The sequence below is a fragment of the Anolis sagrei genome, chromosome 5 (assembly GCF_037176765.1).
Source record: "Anolis sagrei isolate rAnoSag1 chromosome 5, rAnoSag1.mat, whole genome shotgun sequence".
In the NCBI taxonomy this organism is placed as follows: domain Eukaryota; kingdom Metazoa; phylum Chordata; class Lepidosauria; order Squamata; family Dactyloidae; genus Anolis; species Anolis sagrei.
In genome coordinates, this window is record NC_090025.1 from 56,733,312 (window position 1) to 56,760,660 (window position 27,349).

The 27,349-nt window shown below is 40.0% G+C and overlaps 1 protein-coding gene across 1 annotated transcript; it reads left to right on the top strand.

The window, feature by feature from the left end:
• The first annotated feature begins 8,292 nt into the window (after positions 1 to 8,292).
• Positions 8,293 to 26,742, top strand: APELA (apelin receptor early endogenous ligand). The gene is made up of 3 exons (XM_060778749.2): positions 8,293 to 8,625; positions 14,533 to 14,622; positions 25,897 to 26,742. Exons 1-2 carry the CDS (start codon positions 8,550 to 8,552, stop codon positions 14,619 to 14,621), a joined length of 165 nt encoding a protein of 54 aa, XP_060634732.1. The 5' UTR covers positions 8,293 to 8,549; the 3' UTR covers position 14,622; positions 25,897 to 26,742.
• Positions 26,743 to 27,349: the final 607 nt, after the last annotated feature.

Sequence of the window (27,349 nt, forward strand, 5' to 3'; positions counted from 1 at the left end):
GGTGTGAGGTTTGATAATGGACTCAGTGGAAGAGCAGTCATCAAGTTCTTTTACTTGAAAGGCTGCACACCAAAGGAAATGTTCAATAAGATGAAAGAGGTTTATGGTGATGATTTCTCAAGTAGTCAATAACTGGCATCGTCAATTCAAATGTGGGTGGACTTCAGTGCAAACAGCTCCAATTCTAGGGCAACCTCACATTGCTATTGACGAACACACAATCCAGCAAGTAAAGGGCACCATTTTGGAAAATCACCATGTAACCATGTAACCACCTAGTCCAAAATGTCAAGATTAGTGTGGAGTCCATGAAAAAATCATCCAAAACTATCCTCACATGCATAAGGTATCCACTCACTGGGTCTCCCGGCTGCTCACACCTTTCCAGAAGCAAGAACAAGTTGAATGCTCTCAGGCTCTATTGATGATGTGCCATGGAAACCAGGAGGGCTTTTTCAACTGATCACACAAGATGAAAGCTGGGTCCATCACTATGATCCTGAGACTAAAGTCCAGTCAATGCAATGGAAGCATCATGACTCACCGTCTCCAAAGAAGACACATGCCCAACTCTCGGCAGGCAAGGTCATGCTCACAGTATTTTGGGACCAGCACCAAGTAGGATTGTTGGATTTCCTAGCAAAGGGTACCATGATCACTGGGACATACAATGCTTCACTGCTGCGGAAATTGTGGGAGGCCATCAAAACAATGCTCACCAAAGGTGTCCGCCTGCAAGACAACACACTAATTCACAACTTACATGTTGCCCAAATGGAAGCATGCTCCTGTGGCTTTGAAATTCTACCACATCCTCCTTATTCGCCTGACCTTGCACCATTGAACTTCCACCTCTTTCCAACAATGAAGTTATTTTTGAAGGGCAAGCATTTTTCAGATGATGAGACTCTGATTTCTGAAGTCATAACGTGGCTTTTGGAGCAACCTGTCAACTTCTACAAGCGAGGTGTTTAGTGTTGCTTCAAAAGATGGGAAAAGTGTGGCACCTATATAGAGAAGTACTAATAACTGTGCCAAGTTTCATTGCTCTCAATCTACAGGAAGTGGGTTGGGGAAATCTTTAATGTATTCTCCTCATATCATAGAAGCTGAGGTTCACCACACTGAAGTGCCACAGAATTCCCAGACTGTCAGTTTTTACAAATGTAGATATTGTTACTTGGTCTTATAAGCATCCATTATGCTTGACTCAAAAGGCAAGCTTGATTTCTGGATAATAGTGTTGCTATACGATAAGTTGGAGCAACACACAAAGATTTCAATTAGATTTGCAAAGCTTATTTGTCTTCCTCCCTGAACACAAAACAAAGAGTTATAGTCATAAAGAACAAGCACACCCCATAATAGCCAGACAACATAGTTTGTGTCAGACAGAAGTGGAGGAGGAAAGAGGGCAGTGAGCTTCCATTTCTCATTGTAAACCTTATCTGCAGTGAAAGGGTCTGGTCCATACTCAACTACAGTTAATAGCCCACACTTTATAAGTCTGTCAAGAGTTTTATACTCTTGGGCAGGTGTTATAAATGGAAGCTTTAAAACTTGGTTGTGGGTACAAAAGTGAGTGGAACAATATGCTTAATGTGAACACATGTAAATGCACTTTAAAAAACTAATTGGAAGAGGACATGGCATTTTCTCTATTGTACACAGAGGAAATGGAAGAAGTACACAAGATGATTTATTCTGTTTTATGTCATGCTGTCTTTGCACAATGCATATTTAATACTATCTGCAACACTGCAAAATCAAATTATAACAAAATCATACTGGTCTCATTTTAAGCTTTGATTTTTAGTATTTATCTGTTAAATTGATCCATATGTCACCCTATTGTCTTATGGTGACCCCACAAATTTCATAAGGTTTTCTTATGCAAGGAATATAGTTTAGTATTGTTTACTTCACACTCCAGAGTGAAGTTTTCCTCCAGGGGAAAACCAAGAATGGGCAACTTAGAAGTCCCTGAACAGATTTAGAAACGGAGTTGACAGATCAAAAGACAACCTGGCAAAACGGCACTACCTGGAAAAATCTTCCACCTTGTACAACTGTGGAGTAGAACAAACAATTCCACATCTGTATGCATGCCCACAATGCCCTGCCTTTGGTTTTCCAAAGTTGTAATACAGCAGCAGGTACTCTGTGTCCAGTTTTTCTCCTGGATAGTCCCTAAGGCAGAGCAAAATGTGTGCCTCCTCTTTATACTGGATTGGATCCTATACCATTCCCAGTCAACATAACCCTCCACATATGGAGGACAATATGTTGTAGAATTTCCCTGAAAATAGCAAGTCTGGCATGCATTTGTGTGAAAAGACAAGAACCATTTTCTGAGAGTGAAGCTAAAGGCTAAAACCTTTTTATTCAGACAGGCTTTTGAAGATGAAGGTTTTTAAGGGTTGCTGTGGTTTTTAACTTTGAATTTGTTTTAATAGTTTTGAACTAGGAATTTTTAATACTGCTTATATTTAATCCTGTTTTAATGTTTGTATATTTGTATATTTTAAATTATTATGCTGATGCTCTTATGTTAAGTTACTTTGAGTCCCCTTCAGGGGAGATAAAGTAGGGTATACATAAATATAATAATAATATATCCAATACAACAGTCAGATGAGTGATCTTGTCGGCTGTGGACTCATCTTGTTGTGTTTCTAATAATAATAGTAATAATAATAATAATAATAATAATAATAATAATAATACCTGATAGACTGCCTTCTTAATGTGATTTGCCAGTAATTGGGATGTGCAGTAAAGTGATCCCTATGGTATGGAAAGTGCTTTCCACATATTCCAATCATCATTAATATTAAACATTAAAAGGCTGAAAAACATTTATTTATCTTAGCAAACCTTCCCTTTTTAGTCCAGCCCAACATCTGTTGCTAAAGTCCAAGAAACAAATCCTTGTGATTTGACAATAATTGAGATATGCAATAAAGTGATCGCTATGTTATGGAATGTGCTTTTCACATATTCAAGCGATCATTAATATTAAACATTAAAAGGCTGAAAAACATTTATCTTAGCAAACATTCCCTTTTTAGACCAACCCAACATTTGTTGCTAGACTTCAAGAAAAATTCTGTGTTGTATTTTTGTAGTGTGTGTATGTTATGTTACTGGCCTGCATTATTCTGACATGTTTGAATACAATTGTTGTACAAATGTGGTGCACCTGAAGGAGTACTTTCTCTCACCCTAAAATCCTCTCCTCCTTGTAACTAGTAGTCCTCAAATGCTCCTAGCTCAGAGATATAGTGAATCCTTTCTCTGGTCTATTTCAGACTTCAATGAACTATCCAAGGTGCTGAATCCTATCCCAAAATACATTCAGAACTTTGGATAGGTCCTTTAAAATCCAAAATAAAACTTGGAGTTAATTAATGATAGACCTGACTTGGAAGCTACAACTAGACTGTTCTTGATTCAACTCCATCTGACTGTAACATAAAACCAGAGCTTGGAATTGTTACTTTATTAAACTACAACTTGCCGAATCCCCCTGCCAGCAAGGAAAGTGCATTTTTCTCAATATATAGTAAAAAAAAAAAATAGTTTCCAGGTGCAGCATCAACTGAAGCTTAACAAATGCAGTTTGTCCCAAACTGGCAATGGTAATGATGGAGAAGGTCATTCAAGCTGAATATCTGTCTGCCATCAGGTTGCTAGAGGCACAGTTTCCTCAGAGGGGAAACATCAGGTTATATTATATTTGCTGAAAGATCTGTTGGTTCAGCAAAACAATTCTAGATAGACTGCCACACTACAAAGAGAGACCTGGAATTTAGTTGGCTATCATCCATAGCTGGCCATTTGGCACTCCTTGTATTTTCAGCTTGCATGTTTCTAGCCAAAGTCATCTAGTGTTACAATATAATAATTACAGCATGTGGACAGATCTAAAGACCATTGGCCTCAACCTTACAGTAGAGGAAGCTGTGCTCACCTCACTTCAGTCTATAACTCTTCACCTCAGTTTATAACAGTTTCCTCCAGATGTCTTGGACGAGTATCACTCCTGTGACCACCAGCAACCAGTATGGCTAATTTTGGTGCTGACTCAGGATGGTGGGAAATCTATTAAAACACATCTAACGTGTTCAGGATTGGGTGATGTTAATTCAAATATTTAGCTTTAAAGGAGAAGTTGTTGATTGCAATGTCCTTCAGCCCAGAAAAATGATCAAGGACAACACAGGTTCTGATCCACAACATTTAAGCTAGGATTAAAATGACAAAGAAGGAAACCTCCAGGTTGAAGACCAAAGAAATATGCTGAGGTACACCATGCATTTCAAGAAAGCTCTCTTCAAGAAAGCTTTCCATGCAGAACTGTCTCCTAAAACAAAATACAGAACCTTGGATAGCTTCTTTGAAGTTCAGACTAAAACCTAAACAGGGAAACATGGGAACCACTAGTGCAGTGGTTCTCAATCTGTGGGTCCCCAGGCGTTTTGGTCTACAACTCCCAGAAATTCCAGCCAGTTTACCAGCTGTTAGGATTTCTGGGAGTTGAAGACCAAAAAATCTGGGGACCCACAGGTTGAGAACCACTGCACTAGTATGTACCCCCAAGGTTCACCCTCTGATTCAGTAATGAAAACACTAATATCCCTTTGCTTTGACTTCAGAACTTTCCCTTTCTCTCTGTGCTGTATTTCTTCTCCTACTTTTTCTCCCCACTCCTCTCTGTCTCAGTTATTTTTTCAGTGTCATGGCTTTCATCATTTCAAAACACACGCACCACTCCACAACAACATGGAGAGGAATATCAAACCACAGAAGCCTGCAAAAGTTGCTCTTAAAGCTTGATTTCCTGTTCTCTAGGTCAAGGAATCATTAAGACTGGGGAAAGCTAATCTGTAGGTTTCCCTACAGATAAAACAAATCTTATCTAGTAAGAATACTTCACCTCCCTGGGATTAGAAAAGAAGCCAGTAAAACAAAAGCCATTCTCCACATTATGCAAGTATCATATATAGTCAGTCCTGTAATATGCAAATATGCAAACCCCCCCCCCCCAAAAAAAAAAAAAGAAAGAAAGAAAGAAAGAAAGAAATGCCAAAAGGCAAACCTTGGTTTTGCTATTTTATATGATGGACACAATATAACAAACAACAACAACTTTATTTTTCCCCCACCAACATCTCCCAGAAGGACTCAGGGCGGCTTAAAGAATCACATACAAGTGCCATAACACATAAAAGTAGAGGTAAAATTACATCACATATTAAACAATGACAATGCAATTGTCATTATGCAATTGTATATGACAGAAGTTGAGCATCCATGTATTTGGATAGCCATGAGGGGTCCTGGAACTCCCAGCAGATACTAATGGCTCACTGTGTGTTGTTTTTGTTGTTATGTTCCTTTGAGTTAACGCTGACTTATTGTGACCCTATCATAGGGATTTCTTGAAGGAGGTTTACCATTGTTTTCCTTTTAAAGTGAGACAATATGACTTTCCCAGGTCACCCAGTAGATTTTAATAGCTAAGTGGAGACCTGTTGTCCAAGAGCCATAGTGTAACACTCAAATCAGCATGCCATGCTGCCTCTAGTATCCTATGTTATCCTGAAATCAATAGTGTGAGTGTGCCATGATGTAGATCAATCTTGCACAACCTATGGCCCTCCAGATGTTTTGGACTTCAACTCCCAGAATTCCTGACCATTGAACAGATTGGTTAGAACTTCTGGGAGTTGAAGGCCCAAACACCTGAAGGGCTGCGGGTTGTGCAGGAATGGTATAGATAAATCACTTTTGTAACAGTGGTGAATTGGTGCTAGAAAATGAGTTATGATTTGGAGTGGGGTATTATTGTTATTGTCCTTTCTAGGATATGTCTTATGGACAGCCTACAACCAATCCCTGTTTTATTAGTCGCAAAAGCCATACACTACTATATATACAGTACTAGCCAAAATATTTTTTGTCTCTGTAAAACAGTTACTCCCAGCCTGTGGTCCATGGACCAACAGTGGTTCCCAAGAACTAAAATATGGTCTGCGGCCTCACCATTACTACACCGTTACCTCGAAATCATGCAGCAACGAGAGCAACTGGTCTCGCAAAATCCTCTTATAGTGCCGAAGCAATGAGGATGTCAGGAGGGGAGAGGCTGATTACTACTATCACATCAGCTCTAGATTATTAAATATGGTTTTCTGTGACCGAGCAGATGGTGACTACTGGATGGTATATGTTCTGTACATGGCATTCATTGACTTTGCAAAGACATTCAACACAGTGAATCGCAGTGCTCTCTAGACCATCCTCCAAAAAAAATCGGGTGCTCTGACAAATTTGTGAACATCCTGCAGCTCCTCCATGATGACATGATGGCAACAGTCTTGGACAGCAATGGCTCCCAAAGTCACCCATTTAAAATGGAATCAGGTGTCAAACAGGGATGTGTTATTGCCCCCACCCTATTTTCCATCTTCATTGCTGATACTTCATTTTGCTGATGGGAAGATTCCCACCGGAGTGGAAATCATCTATCGGACTGATGGCAAGCTATTTAACCTTAGCAGACTGAAAGCCAAAACCAAGGTTACAACAACATCTGTTATAGAACTATAATATGCTGATGACAATGTCATCTGTGCACATTCAGAAGAAGACCTACAAGCCACTCTAAACACCTTTGCAGAAGCATACGAGAAGCTCGGCCTCTCATTGAACACTGAAAAAACCCAAGTGCTCTTCCAGCAGGCACCAATCCCTCTCCAATGCCAGAAATTCAGCTTAATGGTGTAATATTAGAAAATGTTGATAATTTCCACTACCTTGGCAGCCACCTCTCCACAAAAATATATTTACACTGAATTACAACAACGCCTGAGCTCTGCAAGTGCAGCATTTTTCTGAATGAAGCACAGAGTGTTTGAGGACCGGGACATCCGTAGGGATATCAAGGTGCTTATTTAGAAAGCCATTGTCCTCCCAATCTTGCTATACACCTGCAGAACATGGACTATCTACAGACATCACACTCAACTCCTGAAACGATTCCATCAGCATTGCCTCTGAAAAATCCTGCAAACCTCTTGGGAGGACAGGCGGACAAATGTCGGTCTGATGGAAGAAGCAAAGACCACCAGCACTGAAGTGATGCTCCTCTGCCATCAACTCTGTTGGACTGATCATGCTGTCCGAATGCCCGATCACCATCTCCCAAAGCAGTTACTCTACTCCGAACTCAAGAATTGAAAACGGAATGTTGGAGGACAGGAAAAGAGATTTAAAGATGGGCTCAAAGCCAACCTCAAAAACTGTGGCATAGATACTGAGAACTGAGAAGCCTTAGTCCTTGAGTGCTCTAATTGGAGGTCAGCTGAGACCAGCAGTGCTGCAGAATTCAAAGAGCATGAATGGAGGGCAAAAGGGAGAAACATGCCAAGAGGAAGGCACATCAAGCCAACCCTGACCAGGGCTGCCTTCCGTCTGGAAACTGCGGGAGAACACGCGGATCAAGAATAGGGCTCCACAGCCACCTACGGACCCACTGCCAAGACACCACATCTGGAAGACAATCATCCTCGAGCTACAAGGGATCGCCTAAGTAAGTAAAGTAAAGTATCAGAAACTAGAACTGATGTGGTTTATCCAATGCAATTTTCTGAATCAGCACCCCAGATAACCAAACCAAATCTAAACTTATCCAAAAACGGATTTGCAACATTTTTAGTAGTAATGTTGGAGAGTGGTCCCTGGTCAAAACAAGGTTGGGAACCACTGCTGTAAAACTAAAGGTAAATAACAACCAAACCACTTGCTGCGACCAATAAAAAGAACCCAACAAAAAGAATGGTAGATCGAGCAGCTTACATTTCCCCTCACTGACACACTCTTTGAATAGATGCTACTTTGCAGCTAATTGATAAAGGGATAAAGGTTTGGTGGGGGGGGGGGGTAACAACAACAGGGGGGGGTCCCCGATGCTTTTTGCTGTTCTTAAACAGGCCCTTTTCAGAGTGGGACAAAAGGACAGACTTCCTGTCCCTCAGCATCTCTCTTTCACATGTGGGGCCAATATGGGCAAAGGCAGCAAAGCAGAAACAGTTGCCAATGGGAGGAAGAAGGCAACCCGCTCATTTTGCATATTTGATCCTTGCCTGGCATTGAATGGAAAGGGAAGTTGAGCCATTGTGTTCACTGGGCTACTTGTTCTACAGAGGTTGACAGAAGCTGCAGTTTACAGGGGGCATTCCCCCCTCCCCTTCCTTTGTTTGCTTATGGAAAATAAGTGGGAGTGACAAAAGAAAGAAAAAAGGTGGAGAAGAAGAAGAGGGAAACACAGGGAGGCACCACAGGCCAGAGTGCAGAAAGAGTCACCTTGCCTTCTATGATCATTAACCTTGCTAGAAAGAGGCAGCTGGCAGCTCTCCGCTGAAGCTTGTCTTTAGAATGTGAGCTGAGCCAGAGACACTGCAGACACATTTCCGGAAGGGTGTCTTGTTTGCTGCAAGTGTTATAAATATTGGATCCACACAGAGAGGGTGCCTGCCTGCAACATGAGATTCCAACAGCTCCTTCTGACCTGGTTCCTGCTCCTGGCTGGAGCTCTCCTGATTGATGGACAGAGGCCAGGTAAGGACTTTGAAGATGCTCTCTATCTCAATCTCTCTCTCTCTCTCTCTCTCTCTCTCTCTGCTTCCTTATACTATGTGTGTGTTTAGGGGATGTTTCTGTGTGTTTGGGGTCTCTCTATGTGCCTTTCTCAGCCCCGACATCAATAAAAGCCACAAGAACAGTGAATTAATAGATGCTGCTCATCACTTTTTTTAGGTTCAGCACAAACCCAGGTCTTTTATTTCTCATTAAGAGATGGCAAATTAAGAATCAACTATCCCTGCAGCTCTGTGTGCTTGTGTGTGTGCAAAATGAAACCTTTTCTTAAAAAATACAACATTTGCAGAGGCGTCTAGTGATGTTTTTGTCACAATAATGCAAGCACAGAAGTGTAATATTATGACCCGTCAAACTCAGTCGTATGAGTAAGCTCCAACTAAAGCTTGTGTAATGCAGGTTGAACTAATGCAAATATTTGTGTGTGTGAGAGAGTTGTGTTTGTGCAATGCAAATATAGTAATATATAATACTAATATTGTGCTGCGTTAATAATATAATACATTTTATATAATATTGATAATAATATTACAATGTAATGCAATATAATACTAATAATAATACAATATAATATTTGTATATTATATGTTACATGCAATATCACTAATAATATTGCAGTATACTGGTATAGTACAATATAGTAATATATAATACTAATTGTATATTATATGTTACATGCAATATCACTAATAATATTACAGTATAGTGGTATAGTACAATATAGTAATATATAATACTAATATTGTGCTATGCTAATAATATAATATATTGTATATACACATAATATTGATAATAATATTATAATGTAATACAAAGTAATAATAATACAATATAATAATTCTATATTATATATTACATGTAATATTACTAATAATATTGCAGTATAGTGGTATAGTACAATACAGTAATATCTAATACTAATATGGTGCTATGCTAATAATATAATATATTGTATGTACATATAAGATTGATCACAATATTGTAATACACTATAATACTAATATTAGTACAATATAATATAAGTATTATATATTATATATGAGATGTAATATTGCTAATAATATTGCAATATTGTGGTATAGTACAGTAAAGTAATATCTAATACTAATATTGTACTATTCTAATAATTATAATATATTGTATGTACACATAATCTTGATCACAATATTGTAATACAATATAGTACTACTAATAATACAATATAATAATATAATAATGATATATTACATGTAATATTACTATTAAAATTGCGGTATAGTGGTATAGTACAATATAGTACTATATAATACTAATATTCTATTAGGCTAATAATATAATATATCGTATGTACATATAACTTGTAAGCCGCTCTGAGTTGCCTTCGGGGTGAGAAGGGCAGGATATAAATGTCATAAATAAATAAATACTGGCATTTTACTGCTTTTCATTAGAAATTATCCACACTACTTGGTCAATATTGCTTGCATCATCATCATCATCATTATGGCTTTACAGTTCTTTGATTATGTCTGAGATAGTGGTTTAAGTATATATCTAGTTTTGCTTTCCTAATTCATAAATGCACTCTAGATACCTACAGATATCGAAAGCTGCCAATAAATGTATACTAAGATTTGAAAGAGCAAAGAGGAGAATTGATTTTACTGTTTCATGTTCTCTAAATGCACAAGATATTTGCAGAATTGCTCTCTTGCTAGCTCTTTCAATAAAGGGACTCACCATTCTGATTAAAACTGACATCTCCAAACCACCGACTCTCCCCTGGTTTCATTAACTTTACTGCTATAACTCTTGAACAAATAGCCTGAAGTGGATGTCAGCCTTGGGCAAAACCTAAGTACTATAGGCAGCTGGTGGTAATGTACCTTTCAAGTCCTTCCAGCAAGAATAACATTTAAAAATGTATTTTGCCATAATGTTAGTCAGCCTTTTCTTGCACTAACAAAACCACAACAGGAAATCAGAATGGATACACAGGGACTCAGTTATCTTGAAAGCTACTGGAAATCAGACCCCGCTCTCTTGATAGGATGGCAAGGAGAAAAGCATCTATTCAGAGTGCTTTTGTAGTCAATTTATCAAGATCCCAGGAGATCTAGTGATCAATGGGTCAAAGGACATTAGGTGCAGAAGCTAGTGTGGGGAGGGGAACTTACTTGATCTTACTTGATCTGGGTCAAATTGTGCCTGTTGTGCCTATCCATATATCTTACAAGATGCTGAGGAGAAACCTGGTGCTGTTTTCCCAGCACCTACTTTGGGTTTCTTTTACAATTTCATGCCTGATAGAATATAGAAGTCATTTGGGGCCATGGCAATTGGATCTCTATTCTACTATTTCCAACTAGATCTAGAAACTGTGGAGATATTGCTGGTTTGGGATTTGAGGAACCTAAAATCCTTTTAGTTCAACCACTTTCCTGGAAACTGAGAGTGCCAGCTTGCTGGGATCATCCTATGAGCATCAGAGCTGAGCTTAGATAGAAGCACTCTACACATCCAAACTCAAATGTTAACCTATAAGACTGGGTTACAAAGAAAACCTCTGCCTCTCATTTTCCCACTATCTAAACTAGTGTTACTCAATTTTCCTAATGACGCAACCCTTTAATACAGTTCCTCATGTTGTGCTGGCCCCAAACCATAAAATTCTTTTCATTGCTATTTCATAACTGTAATTTTGCTACTTTTATGAATCGTAATGTAAATATCTGATATGCAGGATCTATTCTTATTCACAGGACCAAATTTGGCATGAATACCAGATACATCCAAATTTGTACACTGCTGGGTTTGAGGAAAATAGACCTTGATATTTGGGAGTTGTAGTTACTGGGGTTTATAGTTAACCTACAACCAAAGAGCATTCTGATCTCCACCAACAATGGAACTGAATCAAATTTGGCACACAGAATTCCCATGACCAACAGAAAGTACTGGAAAGGTTTGGTGAACATGAACATGAGTTTTTGAGTTGTAGTTCACCGACATCCAGATAGCACTATGGACCCAAACAATGATGAATCTGGACCAAACTTGGTACAAATACTCAATACACCCAAATGTGATCACTAGTGGAATTGGGGAAAAATAGGCCTTGACATTTGGGAGTTGGAGTTGATGGGATTTACAGTTAACCTATAATCAAGGAGCATTCTGAGCCCAGCCCACAGTGGACATGCATCAAACTTGGCACTCTACCTACATGGCCAACATTGAATACTGGTGGGGTTGGGGGAGGGTGTTTTTGAATTCTGGGAGTTGTAGTTCACCAACACCAAAAAGGAAGAGAAGGACAGGCGGAGAGATCTTATCCTTCTCTGCCAAAAATGGTTCCTAATACCATCAGAAATATATGTTTTCTGATGGTCTTTGGTGACCCCTCTGAAATCCCTTTCATGATCCCCCCAGGGGTCCCAACCCTCAGGTTGGGAAACACTGATCTAAAGGATTAAAAAATGCCCCACCACCAATTAGAATTTGTAGGTCATTTTCATCCCATACAAACATACAAAACATACACCATGACTGGGGAAGATTTGGTACTACAGCTCTTTAGAATAACAACTCCACACTCCCTACCAAATGGTCACATTAGACAAGTCTGATAGGATGCATGGATTCTATTTTACTATTACTATTCCACGGGCGAGGCTGTTGGCAAGGGGAATCTTGCCTGTCCTCCTAGTGATTTTCTGATTAGGAAAAGATTGAAACCAGTTTAAGATGTAGCTTCTGTCTTCTTCAGTTCAATAAGGCAGATTAATAGCATTGGATTTCCTTTACAGGGAACCTCTTTTATAAAATTAGCCATTGCTATGGATCTCTGATGCCACTAATCAATACTCAGTTCAAATGCATTTTCTCTTCTGTTTTCAAGCACTGTTGTATTGATATCTACCAAGTATTCTCTGCCGTTGTTTATTCTGTTTTGAAAATCCATTTAGCTCTGAAGACTAGAGCATTTGCAAAAATTAAGTTTAAATGACTAAACTTTTGAAAACATTAGTCTTGTCTTAATGGTTCCTTCCATTCACCAATTTTATTTAATACATTCATGACTCTTCCATAAAGCCAGCAATGGAGGTTTTGTGTGTATGTGTATTTTGGTAAGATGCTCAGTGGATCAAACACTTTAATACATTTTAAATGATCAACTTTTGCTTTATTCACTTGCCAAGAGGGGTAAATCTCACCAAACACACTGGGATTTCACCCCAGGTATGCATAATATTGTGGCCTTTGTGTGCTTAGTCAGAAGTAAATTCCCTCAAACTCAGGTGGACTGACTTCTGAGCAAATATGCTAAAGACTGCTCTGTTTGGATGAATCTTGTGTCTTTAACATAGGCAGGTGAGGGCTTTGTAAAGAATTCTAATCTAGCAAATGATTGTATTAGTCAGTGGTTCTCAACCTTCTGAATACTGCAACCCCTTAATACAATTCCTCATATTGTGCAGACCCCCAACCATAAAATTATTTTTGTTGCTACTTCATAAATGTATTTTTGCTACTGTTAAGAATCATAGTGCAAATATCTGAGATGCAGGGTGTATTTTCATTCACTGGACAAAATTTGGCGCAGATACCCGCCACACCCAAATTTGAATACTGGTGGGGTTGGGGCGGGATTGATTTTGTCATTTGGGAGTTGTAGTTGCTGTGATTTAAAGTTCACCTACAATCAAAAAGCATTCTGAACACCACCAACGATGGAATTGAACCAAACTTGACACACAGAACCCCCACAACCAACAGAAAATACTGGAAGAATTTGGTGGACATTGACTTTGTGTTTTGGAGTTGTACTTCATCGACATCCAGAGAGCACTGTGAATCAATAATGGATCTGGACCAAATTTGGCACAAATTCTCAATATGCCCAAATGTGAACACTGGTGGAGTTTGAGGAAAATAGACCTTGACATTTGCTGGGATTTATAGTTCGCCAATACTCAGAGAGCATTCTGAACTCCAACAATGATGGAATTGAACCAAACCTGGCACACAGAACACCCATGACCAACAGAAAATACTGGATGGGTTTGGTGGGTATTGACCTTGAGTTTTGGAGTTGTAGTTCACCTACATCCAGAGAGCATTGTGGATCCAAACAATGATGGATCTTGACCAAACTTGGCACAAATACCCAATATGTCCAAATGTGAACACTGTTGGAGTTTGGGGGAAATAGACCTTGACATTTGGGATTGTAGTTACTGGGATTTATAGTTCATCTACAATCAAAGACCATTTGGAACCCCATCAATGATAGAGTTGGGCCAGACTTCCCACACAGAACCCCCATGGCCAACAGAATAAATAAAAATACTGTGTTTTCTGATGGTCTTTGGCGACCCTTTGTGACCCCTCCCCAGGGGTCCCAACCCCTAAGTTGAGAAACACTGCTATAGGTTATTATATAATAGCTGCACTATAACTGGTTGTTGTATGACCTGCAATGTGGAAGGGAGATTGAATGATGCTCAAAGAAGGCAGCTTTGCTACCTGAAAACCTCTCATGTTTTCCTCAAAATTTCTGAGTATAAAAATGAATTCATTATGTTAACAGTGGTTCCCAACCTTTGGTCCTCCAGATGTTTGAGGCTTCAGTTCCTAGAAATCTGAGGTGGTTTACCAGCTGCTAGGAATTGTGGGAGCTGAAATCCAGCACAACTGGAGGACTAAAGATTGGGAATCATTGTCTTAATAGGAATCCTATCTGTATAAGTCTTAGCAGAGGGAATAACATTTTGGAGCAAGACCTTCTGGCCTACACCAAAGTACAAACTGGTCCTCGTTTACCTGCGATTTATTTTGACCTCTTGTTCTTTCAACTCTTTCAACATTCTCTCTCTTTTTTTCCAGCTAACCTGGCTTCAAGGCGAAAACTGCACAGACACCACTGTTCCCATAGGAGATGTATGCCTCTTCATTCCCGTGTGCCCTTCCCTTGAGGTACCAGAAACTTTACAGTGCCTGGGTTAAATTTAGGCACAAGCTTGTTCCTAAATGTTTGGTAATAAACCCAGGCGCCAGCAAAACACAACAGTTCTATGGAGCCATGCTTAGGAATGCTGTGCAGCTAGTTGAATGGATTCTCCAGAATATACCCAAGTATAAATTGTGCTTTGATTTCCAGTTTAGGAGACATGGCTTTATTTTATTTTTTGCTCACCCCAGCCACAAACAATTTCCTTTGGCTTCCATTCTTTGTGACTTTATTTGCTCTGAAAATAGAGCAAGGAGGAGGGACCGATGTGTTGGGGAAGGGAGGGGGGATGAACTCAGGGGGGAAGCAGCACAATAAAAGTACTTGTTTTATGTGAACTCCAGGGCATGGTTCCAAACGAGTGAGTAGCACTGGGCTCTCTGTCAATTATTTCACTCTCTGAAGCTGCACGGAGAATGGGACTCATTTGACATCCTGCCGTAGTTTGCTATGAGCCAGCGGCCAATGTTTCCGCCTGCCTCTCATAGGAAGCAGCAGCTATTTCATTATGCTAAGATCTAAACTGGGACTCCCTCAGGTAGAAAGCCTTCCTGTCCAAATGTCTCTGTTAAAAATAAGATGGATAAAGCCCATGAAAATAAGCACGTGTGAGCTGTCCGATTGCAGTGCATTTACCTATAAAAGCTGGAACCCTTTAATTATGGAATACGGCCCCAAACAATCCAACCCAGGAATGGTGAAGGACACCATCTTGGCAAAGTTTGATTCAGGGCTCTTTCACACTACACAATTATGGCACTACGATTCCACTTTAACAGCTGTAGCTCTATCACATGGAATCCTGGGGTTCATAGTTTGCTGAGGCACTAGAATTCTGTCCTTGGCACCTTCTACATTGCCATATAATCCAGATTAATAAATCAGATAATCCACGTTATCTGCTTTGAACTGGATTATATGAGTCTACACTGCCATATAATCCAGTTCAAAGCAGATAATGCAGATTATCCAATTTCATAATCTGGATTATATGGCCATGTAGATGGGGCCTGAGTTATCCTAGGTTCTTACTTGTTTCAAGGATAGGGCTCCACTCTTTAGCTAGCTTTTAAAATTTGCACTAAAGCCCGGACAGATTCATATCCCCACTGACACTTAAGTTACCATTGCCATTATCCAGCATCCCCTTGCTGTACTGAAAGCTCATACAAAGTAGATAGTTACCAAAACATGAGGTAACTGCATTGGCCATAAAACAAATTCCACATTGACTACTAATACCCTTATTGGGCCAATAAAAAGACATATATGCTAGCTCTATAGATTTCTTTATCAGGCATGATGTTAGGATAATTAGGCGTGAGGGATATAGGAAATACTTCGGTCATGCATTTTCCCCACACTAAAACCAAAGTTTAAGAGCTAGCACGGTGAACTGGTATGAGCATTGGACAGGACTCTGGGGGCTCTTCCACACATCCCTATATACCAGAATATCAGGGCAGAAAACCCCACATTAGCTGGGATTTCTGGGAGTTGTAGGCCAAAACACCTGGGGACCCACAGGTTGAGAACCATTGCCTTAAAGGCACCAGAACCCATGTGACTTTGGAAGACCTAGTTGCTACTTGGATGGAGGACCACCAGCAGATACCAGACCATACAGACGATATCTCAGAGGAAAATATTGGCAAGCCACTCTATGTGTATTCATTGTCCTAGAAAATGCTAGGAAATTAATGGAGTCACCATAAATTACCAGGTGACTTGAAGACACACATTTACACACATTGATACCAAGTGGGATCAATTCTTCAATGCTGTCTTTATCTATCATCAAGTTGACTTATGACAGGGATTTTGGTCCAAACATCAAAGTTTTAGCCCAGATTTAGTCCACATAGACTGGAAAATTTAGAGAATCATAATCCATAAAAGTAACATTTTTAAATCTCTTTAGAAAAACAATAGATGCCACAAACTTGAAATCTTCCCATCTCTGCAGTTGGCCAAAATCAGTGTAGAAATTCAGCTATGCAAAAGCGAGGGCATTTATTACTTTCATAATCGCCTCTGAGGGGATATATCCAGGAAACCCTACATGTGTTAGGCCATAAATAGCATGTATATTTAAAAGCCTTGCCAGCAACTCGTAATGACTTTTCCTACAGGCAAACCATATTGGCTAGGGGCTTCATCTAACAGCATTAGATACCACATACATATTTAGAGAGACACAATCAAACAAACTCTTAGTGTCCAAATCAATAACATCATTTCATCCAGCACGCATGAATTTGAGAGCACTCTGGAATTTGGAGACTGGCATCTCCTTGAGTGTCCACTACAAAAGTGATTCTATCACTTCCTTTCCCATCTTCCAGTGTTTGATGACTACGTGTAGACTATTTCTAATGTGCTTTTAAATATAGTGCATTTAAGTTACTATTAGAACCTGGGTAATAAAATAGCACTTAGATAGACCTTCCCTTCCCCTTTTACACAGTATCTCTTTGCATGACTAAAGGCTATTTTGTAGTTAGTTCCGTTTGGGGAGCTGCTTGCTTATAACAAAAGGAAATGAATGGAAACATATGCTCTTTACCATAACCTAGTTGAGAGAGAACATCTTGACCAGCAAAAATGATTTTTGAGGCAGGCCAGGAAAGGGATGCATTGACTTTTAGACCTACCTGTAATGGTTTCCTGGTGGATTGCTGTACATAGTAGTCTGGATCTAGCAAGTATATAGTATATGAGTCTAGCAAGCTATAGTATATGAGTTAGTAAAGTATGTGGATCTTTCAAGCTGACCACTCTGAAGACTATGAGTATTCATAGATATGAAGGGTTTTCGTATTCCTGATTCCCAAATTTTACTGACTGCTGTTCTCCCATGGCCCTTCCACACCGCTCTGTATCCCAGAATATCAAGGCAGGAAATCCCACATTATCTGAGTGTGGACTCAGATAACCCAGTTCAAAGCAGATATTGTGGGATTTTCTGCCTTGATATTCTGGGATATAGGGCTGTGTGGAAGGCCCCCAGACAGTTTAATGAGTGATTTGTTTTGATGGTGGCTGATGGCTCTTATGTCAGAATGGAGATGAATCAGCTCCAAGCTTTAGCCCAAACATTAGAGAAGCTTTCCAATATGGTGAACCTATTTGAGGATAGGTCTTGGTTCATTGGATAGTTCAGGCTACGTGCACTTCCACACATCCCTATATCCCAGAAGTTCAGCCCTAAGTTCAGACTAAAATGTAGAGTTGCTTCCCTACCGTATTGGCCACATTAGCCACCAATTATGTGTGAGCCCATCTTCACTGTGTCCATTTTTTTGAATGGGGAGAGGACTGACAGAATCTGGGATTTGGACTTCTGAAATGAAACTTCATGAATTGTGGCTATACCTAATCTCAAAGCCAAGCCTTTATACTCCATTCACCATTGTTTATGTATTGTTCTGAAAACAATACATAAGACTTGGGGATGTTTTGGAGCTAACTCAAAAACCATGTAATGTCAATTTTCATAAAACTGTTAGCCTTGGAAATGTGGGGGGGGGGGAGAAAGAGTTATAAATCAAAATGAGTTTTATTGAACTTCTGGATGTATTTCAGACTACCTCAATAATAATGAAAATGCCTTTTCATTGTAAAGAGTTATTTCAACTGCTAATACTAAAAGGGGAAAAAATCCTGAGCGCTCTAATGTGTTCAATCATTGCAGTGGCCTAAATTTAAGATTATGAAAAAAATGAACATTTTACTCGCTAGACTCTTTGATGTTGCAACCGATTTAAAATATGTTCTAAAATCTTCATCTTACAGGGTGAGGATGTAAAAAAGGCATAAAAGGTCAAAACTATAACATGGCACTCAAATGCAAATAGGCTCACAGATTCAAACAAGAATCAGAAAGATTAATAGCGTTTATATCATCCTGTCAGTGCTGATAGCATCATGCATTGGATGCACACAATACAGTCAAGTCCTTGTTCACAAGGAGCTTCCTGTGTGAAGTACTCTTGTCATATTAATTTCCTAGATCACACAAAACTGCACCTGTTCTGAATCCAGAGGGATTTGATACAGTACAAAGATGTCTAAAGCAGTAATCTAAATTGATATGAATAAAATATTGGCTTCTACCTTTAGGTCTTCTAAAATCAGTGATTTACAAATGTTGGTCCTCTAGATCCCAAAATTTCTGAATCTTGGCCAAGCTGGCTCGGGCTCCTGAGAGCTGAAGTGCAAAAAACCTGGAGGATCAATGTTTGGGGCCACCACTTTATATTATCCATCTTCACCCAACACTCACCAGGTACATTAGACTACAATTCCTATTGCACCTAACTATGCTATAAGTACAAGTCTTGTGCATTTTGCCTGAACTTCGATCCATGTCTGCTAGCCAGATTCTAGTAGACCACCCATATCTGTTTCAACGCACCTTCCGAAAACAGGCAGGATCCAGGCATATTTTTCAGTCCGCACCCAAATAATATGGCTGGATCCAGCTTATTGGCAGCAATGGGGAACTTAAGAGGCTCCTGTTCTGGAACCATTTCTGTTCCTGGAACCATTTCCTTTCTTCCCTTCAAGGGAACCTGTGTTTCAACAATGGGGTTAAGGAGCAGACACAGCTAGCGTAAGGCATGTTACTCTTCTATTCCAATTGGCAGGGCTCACAGGAAAATCCCGTGTAAGGAGGAGCATGCGACAGCAGCCTCTTTGTGCGCTGCATTTTCCCGAAAAGGAGAGGAGGAACCGTGATTGGCTGCCATGTGGTCCCGTTACGGCCATCCGACCAAACTGAAGAAGTCAGATAAGCTGAAGAAAAATGGCTAAATTGGATCCACGCACAAGCCTAATAAGCAGAAAACAGTAAAGATTTGGAATGATTAGAGGAAGAAAATGCAAAGGCAGATTTACAGTTGAACATGAAGAAAACAAAAATCATGATCACAGATTATTTACGGAATTTTAAAATAGATAATGAAGACATTAATTAGTTCAAGATTTTCCACATCTTGCCCCAGCGATTAATCAGAATGGAGTCAGTGTCAAGACTAAAACTTGGAAGAATAGCTATGCAGAAATTAGACAAGATCCTAAAGTATCAAGATACATAATTGAATCATATATCAGTTAAGGTTGTCCATGCCATTATATTTAGACTTTCTACATATGGTTGAGAAAGCTGGGCAGTGAAAAAAGCTGATAGGAAGAAAATTGACTCATTCAAAATATGGTCCCGAGGAAGAGTTCTATGAATACTGTCAATCACTAAAAAGTCAAATAAATGGGTTGTAGAGCAAATCAAGCCTGAGCTCTCTCTAATGACCAGGATATGTAAATGGAGATTGTTGTACTTTGACAATATTGTGAGAAGACATGACTCACTAGAAAATGCAGTAATGCTTGGTAAGGGAGAAGGCAGCAGGAAAAGTAGAAGACCACATTACAAATGGATAGACAAAATCAAGGATTTTGCAAGACCTGAGCAGGGCTACACTATGTAACAAAATTTGAAAACTTTTGTTCCTGGTTTGAAAGTGTTATTGCCTGTTTAATTGTGCTGTACTTTCTTTGAAAGTCGTTTTTATACTCCAGAAACTTCATTTTTGTGACTGAGGGTAGTACTATTATTTCCTTCAGGCTTAGGCACTTCGTTTGGCATATTTTCGGCAACGTCCTTGCAGATGGCCAAGTCTCTCACACCAGAAGCAACTTACTCCTGACACGACAAAAAAAATTAAGGAAAATTACATTCTTAATCTTTCAGTGTGCAGACCACAACAAAGTTTTTGCAGTTTAATCAGCTTTTGCTATGTTTTTATGATAGAACCAATTAGGAAATAACATTTATAACCCAGGAACAAAAATCGTGTTACATAGTGCTATTGAAGACAAGGCGACTTGGAGGTCCTTCATTCATAGGGTCACCACAAATTGATGCTGACTTGATGGCAGTTAACAAAAATGGTAATTATCTGACTAGACCACCTGTGACACCTAGAATGCATATTTCTTGAAAGAGTTTTCTGTGTCTATGGCCTTCAAGTCACTTGTCAACTTTTAGCGATTCCATGAATTTTAAGGGGTTTCCTTCAAATTCCTTCTTGTGGAATATAGTCTAACGGAGGCGTGGGCAAACTTCAGCCCTCCAGGTGTTTTGGACTTCAACTCCCACAATTCTGAACAGCTTACCGACTGTTAGGAATTGTGGGAGTTGAAGTCCAAAACACCTGGAGGGTCAAAGTTTGCCCATGCCTGGTCTAAAGTATCTCGTATTTATTGGTGGTCTCTCATCCAGGTAGTAACAGGGATGACTCAATTTAGTTTCCAAGATTATATTAGATATGACACCTTTAGGATATTTAGGCCTCTGAGACTTAAAATCTATTATTAATCCAAGTAAAGTAGCTGCACTGAACAAATAGTAACTTTTCAGGTCAACACACATGTAAGTTCCATTGATTTAGTGGAACTGGTCTACTCAGGATTTAGGCCTATATAGGCAATATTCTTTCTTTATTGACAGGAAATATTTTTGCTAGTGAGAGTGAATAGGCATGGGTGAATTGAGCCAGATGTTAGTTTCAACAGAAATCTTGGCAGAAGACTCGAAATAAATCCCATTCCCACAGTCATTGTGCGCTTTCCACCTGCCTAGGAAACAAAGCTCTCTGAGCATCCTACCGTTTGCTTGTTTGCTCATGTATTATCCTTTCAAGGGTCTCAGCTGAGCACAGCCAGACTTCTAGTCTCCTCATAAGCATCGACAAGCCACAGATGTGTTTGAATAGTGTACCTATTTAACTGGTTTCTAAACAAAATGGAAAAGGGGCAGTAGGGCAAATGTATTCTGTTTGTCAGTGATCCAAATCAATGAGTACAAGCAAGCCTGGCCGTGCTGTATTTAAAGCTCCTTTCTGGCCTACCAGATGTGAGTAGAATTGCATGAGTCCAAATTTCCTCTAAAACAACCACGGCAGAAAGTGAGGGAGTGAGGGAAGATAAATAAATGCACCCAGCTTCCTTGGATAACAGGGGCATTTGTGCTTTCATGCCTTGCAATTAGACATATGCCATTATCCTAATGATAGCCATAATGATTATGAAAGATAATTGTAGCCCTATCCTCCCACTGCCAGAAAGTCAATTGCTGTGGGTTAAGACTTCATATGAAGTTTAATCGTTCCTAAGCATCAGTTCTTACTCTGGGATGTAGATATCAGGCCATTGCATCCCCTTCCAAACAGGGATTCTTCCCCGTGATTGGAATCTTCCATTAGTCCCTTCATTTCTAGCTTCACAGGAACTTAAAACTTCAGTTCAGAATTTGGAAATAAGATAAACCTCCATCAACACAGTTCCCGAGCATGACTTTTAAACAGAATGTTTGACATCAAAGGCAGAAATAACATGGGGAAAAATAAGAATACGTTCATATGCCATACACAAACACACAAGCAGTTTTTATTTATCGTAACAGAAGCAAACCAAGAGTACAGTTTATACACACACACACACACACACACACACACACACATATATATATATATATATATATATATGAAGTTTAAAAACTTGGCATTATATTAAATGTCCTTTGTCCAGTAGCTGGCCACTTGGAGTGCCTCTGATGTTATTATAAGGAGGTCCTCCATTATGCATGTGGCAGGGCTCAGGTTGCATTGTACTAGGTGGTCAGTGGTTTGCTCTTCTCCACACTCGCATGTCATGGACTCCACTTTGTGACCCCATTTCTTAAGGTTGGCTCTGCATCTCGTGGTGCCAGAGCACAGCCTGTTCAGCGCCTTTCAAGTCGCCCAGTCTTCTGTGTGCCCAGGGGGGAGTCTCTCATTCAGTATCAGCCATGATTTGAGATTTCAGGTTTCAGCCTGCCACTTTTGGACTCTCGCTTGCTGAGGTGTTCCTGCGAGTATCTCTGTAGATCTTAGAAAGCTATTTGATTTAAAGCATTGGTGTGCTGGCTGATATCTGAACAGGGGATGGGCCAGATATGTCATTGCCTTGGTCCTTTCATTATTGGCTGCTACTCCCTGGCGGATGTCAAGTGGTGCAATACCAGCTAAACAGTATAATTTCTGCAGTGGTGTAGGGCATAGACATCCTGTGATAATGCGGCATGTCTCATAAAGAGCCATACCCACTGTTTTAGCACGGTGAGATGTGTTCTACACTGGGCATGTGTCTTCACTGTGTCAGGCACAGTGGAAACACACACACAAGCAACTGAACATGTTTCAGTGAACTTTTGTTTCAAAACTGCTATTATGCAGATGGGGAATGAAACAACCAGGTCAGGGGAAGCCTTTTATATGTAAAAAGTTACTTAACCAACTTTCCCAATTTCATTGAGAGGTGATTTTTGTTTGTTTGTTCATTTCATCGCCCTCTATTTTTCTTATGGCCTCCATTTCGTAGCCAAGCTTACACTTCTTTGCTTTTTATATATACAGGTATTAGCTGACAAGACAGGGTTATCTGCTCTTTCCTTTTGTCTCTGGTTTGCTGTCCACACATGATGAGTAAGGGGTTCTGGAGACAGTTAAAATTCACCTTGTCTGCTACAGATAGGAACACATAGTATTAGCTACCATAGCGTCAGCAGGAGTACAATCTTTGCTCCTACCCAGCTCAAGCTTTATTGCATGCTTTACTGCAGACACACTTCTGCAACAACACACCGAAAGCCTATGTTTCTCTAACCCTCAGTCACCATCCACTCTTGCTACTAAAAGCCCTTTCAGATAAAAAAGAAGACGAGGAAGAAAGGGGAGAGGTCTAGGTAAGCATAAAAAGACTGTAAAAAAATATCGTCACTGTCAATGGCTGTATTAACTGAGACACATCCAAACAAAAGGGCCACCAAAGTGACAAAGGGAATGCAAACATAACAGTGCTGTGAACAAATGATGTTTAGTACTCACTCTTTACAATGCTAGAAATTTGGGGGCTGAAGAAATTTCAGGGTGCAGGGGGCAGAATTCTCAAATAGAAGGGAAACACCATTTTTACACCATTACTGTAGCAATGCCCTTTTCTTGTAACTTTTAAAGAAAAAAAACCACAAAGTTACTTTAAAAAGTCATTGTACTCTGCGCTGACTCTCAGCATTTTATGGATAGTCTGTATGGTCCATATAGAACTGGTTTAGGTTTGGTTTTGGGGGTTTTTTGGGGGGTACACTCTGAATATTTTGGGGAATGTCTACACTATAGAATCAATGCAGTTTGATATTTCTTTAACTTCCATGGCTCAAGTTGTAGTTTTAAAATGTCTTTGACCCACCCTGCTAAAGAATGATGCACCAAACTAGGCTTGTGCAATCCACAGTAAAGCTTGACCCATTTCGTGTCCCAGCTTTCAGTGGGGGTCCCATTCCATTTTTGGGAGCCTCCCAAAATTGGGAGGTCAGATATCTCTTCTCTGTCTGGAGTGCCAAAAGATCCATTTTCTATCAGGCCATTTGGGGGGGTGGGCTTCCTAGGCCCCCCTCCCTGTCATTTTAGGCATTTAGGTTGATTCTACTCTAGAGGAAAGGTGATCAGCTGCAGGCAGGCACACGCTTTAAGGAGGCTTCTCTTACCTGTTTCTCTACTCTAGAGGAGAGCGTGCTCGGCTGCAGGCACAAGCAGGTATATGTGCTTTCTGGGCCTGCACATCACACACACACTCTTTCCAAGGCAAGGAGGCACGTTCTGTTTCAGAAGAGGCTCTCGGCTGCAGGCAGGCGCGTATGCTTTCTGGGCCTGCATGCAACATGCGCACTTTTTACAAGGCAAAGAAATAAGTTCTGTTTCAGAAGAGGCTCTCGGCTGCAGGCAGGTGCATGTGCTTTCTGGGCCTGCATGCAACACATGCACTCTTTCCAAGGCAAGGACACTGCTCACTAAAAGCAGGTGAGGAGCCAGGATCAACTACCGCATGCTTTTGTGTCAAACTGAGTATTGCATCAGGAGGGGGCTTCCCATTATGTGCTCCCAAAGGCAATGAAAGTAACGAAAGAACAAATGAAGGAAAACTGATCCTCACACAACTCTACTCAATGGTATGGAATCCTGGGATGTATTGTTTTGTGAGACATCAGCATTCTTTGACAGAAAAGGCTAAAGACCTTATACAATTACAGCTTGAGTGATTTATTTATTTATTTATTTATTTATTTATTTGGGGTGCTTCTACCCCGCCCTTCTCAACCCCCTAGGGGGGACTCAGGGTGGCCTACAAAAGGCACAATTCAATGCCCAACAATTCACAAAATACAATGTACAAATTACAATATAGTGTCAACAGTTATGACTAGTTAAAACAATCAAAAACAATACAGTAGCAGCAATAAAATCATCTTGTGGTCAATGTTCGCCAATTCATAAATCCATAATCCATCTAGCATTGTCATTGTCCTTTCCTACTCTGGTCATCATTGTCTTTTGTCCATCTGCCAGCTTACCCGAAGGCCTGGTCCCACATCCAGGTTTTTAACTTCCTTCTGAAAGAGAGGATAGATGTTGATGACCTAATTTCCCCGGGGAGTGCATTCCACAGGCGAGGGGCCACCACTGAGAAGGCCCTGTCCCTCATCCCCACCAGCCTCACTTGTGATTCAGGGCCTCCCCAGAAGATCTTAAACTCCGAGGTGGGACATAGAAGGAGATACATTCAGACAGGTATGCTGGGCCGGAGCCGTAAAGGGTTTTCAAAACCAGCACTTTGAATTGTGCTCAGAACTGGATCGGCAGCCAGTGGAGCTGGGGGGTGGTATGCTCCCTGTATGACGCTCCGTTGAGTAATCTAGCCGCCGCCCGTTGGACTAATTGAAGTTTTCGAACAGTCTTCAAAGGCAACCCCATGTAGAGCGCGTTGCAGTAATCTATTCAGGATGTAACAAGAGTGTGGATCACCGTGGCCAGATCCGACTTCCCAAGGTACGGGTGCAGCTGGTGCACAAAGTTTTAATTGTGCAAAAGCTCTCCCAGCCACTCCTGAGACCTGGGGTTCCAGGCTCAGCGATGAGTCCAGGATCACTCACAAGCTGCGAACCTGCGTCTTCAGGGGGAGTGTAACCCCATCTAACACAGGCTGCAACCCTATGCCCATAGAGGCTAAAGTGGTGTCAAACTGCATTAATTTTGAATACATCAGTGTCAACCAGTTGATTGTTTATTAAAGTGATTGACTTATATTTTTATATTGATTATCTCCATTTATTTTTTTTTCCTCCAAAAAAACTATTTTAATAGATGCCGGAAAGAAGAATGCAATGAAGTCGAAATAACAACATTTGAAATAGGGACGCTATTGAAATATGCACAGATATCCCATGAACTATCATCCGAAAACATTCCAAACCCTTATTAACAGCCTGCTGGATCAAACTGCCAGAGTTTTGGACTTCTCTAAGTTGGGAGAAAACAACAAGAACTGACGCGATCCTGTTTGGGAACTCTGGAGAAGTATCCATGCAATATGATAAGCTATTTTCTTCACAGCAACACAGCCCTGATATACCCCCAAATTGCAAATTTTACATACAGTATTTGAACCATCACCATGTCATTAAAGAACCAATAATGTGTCATAAGTGTTTATTAACCATTGTTTTAACACCCAGCTAAGAAGTGAGAGTAAAGCAATTGTTCCATAAACAATATGTTCGCACAATATTCATATTGGATGTTGATCGCTACAGTTATTCAATGTTTCCAGAGTTTCCAGAGATGTTTCAAGAGTAGGATGGTTTCTGTTGACATCCCTAGATGCACACTTGCTATCGATGAGAAAATTCACTGACATTAACAAACCTTAACTGAAAGATCTTATGAGCAAGTTTGAGATTTACTTTGGAGTTCCACTCATTCCAAATACATTTCTGATGAGATTTTGCAGGAAGAGAGTCTTAACAGATCAACTTAGTCTCTTCCTTAAAAAGTATTAAGGTTGCATTTGTACTGATTTTAACACATGTATAGCCCTTCTAGAGCAGATTGTTTAGCTTCAGTTCTTCCTTAAACCATGTTTGTAACTGTATATGTTGTTAAAACTGTACCTTCAAACAGCATTGTCGTATTAAATCTTTGTACATTTTATCATTTTTTTATTCTGTACATGGGAATGATCCAGATCCAAAGACAAGTGAAGTATTTGCCTAATTTGTTTATAAATTTCATAAAGGGTCAATGTAAGCTTTAATTGACCTATATAGCTAAATCAAATATACCACAAGCGGTGTGTTTTGTTTTCTTTTAAGACACAATATTATAATTGATAGAAAAGTCACCAATAACATTTTCAATGTGTAGATTGTTTGGATCTAGATACATGGCAAGACCAGTGTTAATGTCCCACTCCTTCCAGTAATACAGGTTGCTTATGTTTTCTCTGGGCCCTTCCACATACCACTAGATCCCAAAATATCAAGGCAGAAAAATCCCACAATATCTGCTTTGAACTGGGTTATCTGAACCATTCAAGTTATGGAAATGTCTTAACAACCTCACAGTGTCGAATTACCACAGACTCTTCAAAAAAGCAAGACTAAATGCATTTCCATCAGAGCTGCTAAATGGCAGACTCTCTGGCATCCCCTACTCCGAAAGATTATGCTCGTGCGGCGGTAATGAAATAGAATAATTAGAACACACCTTGTTGCAGTGTCACTATTACTCAGCTCAACGAGGCCAACTCCTACACCCT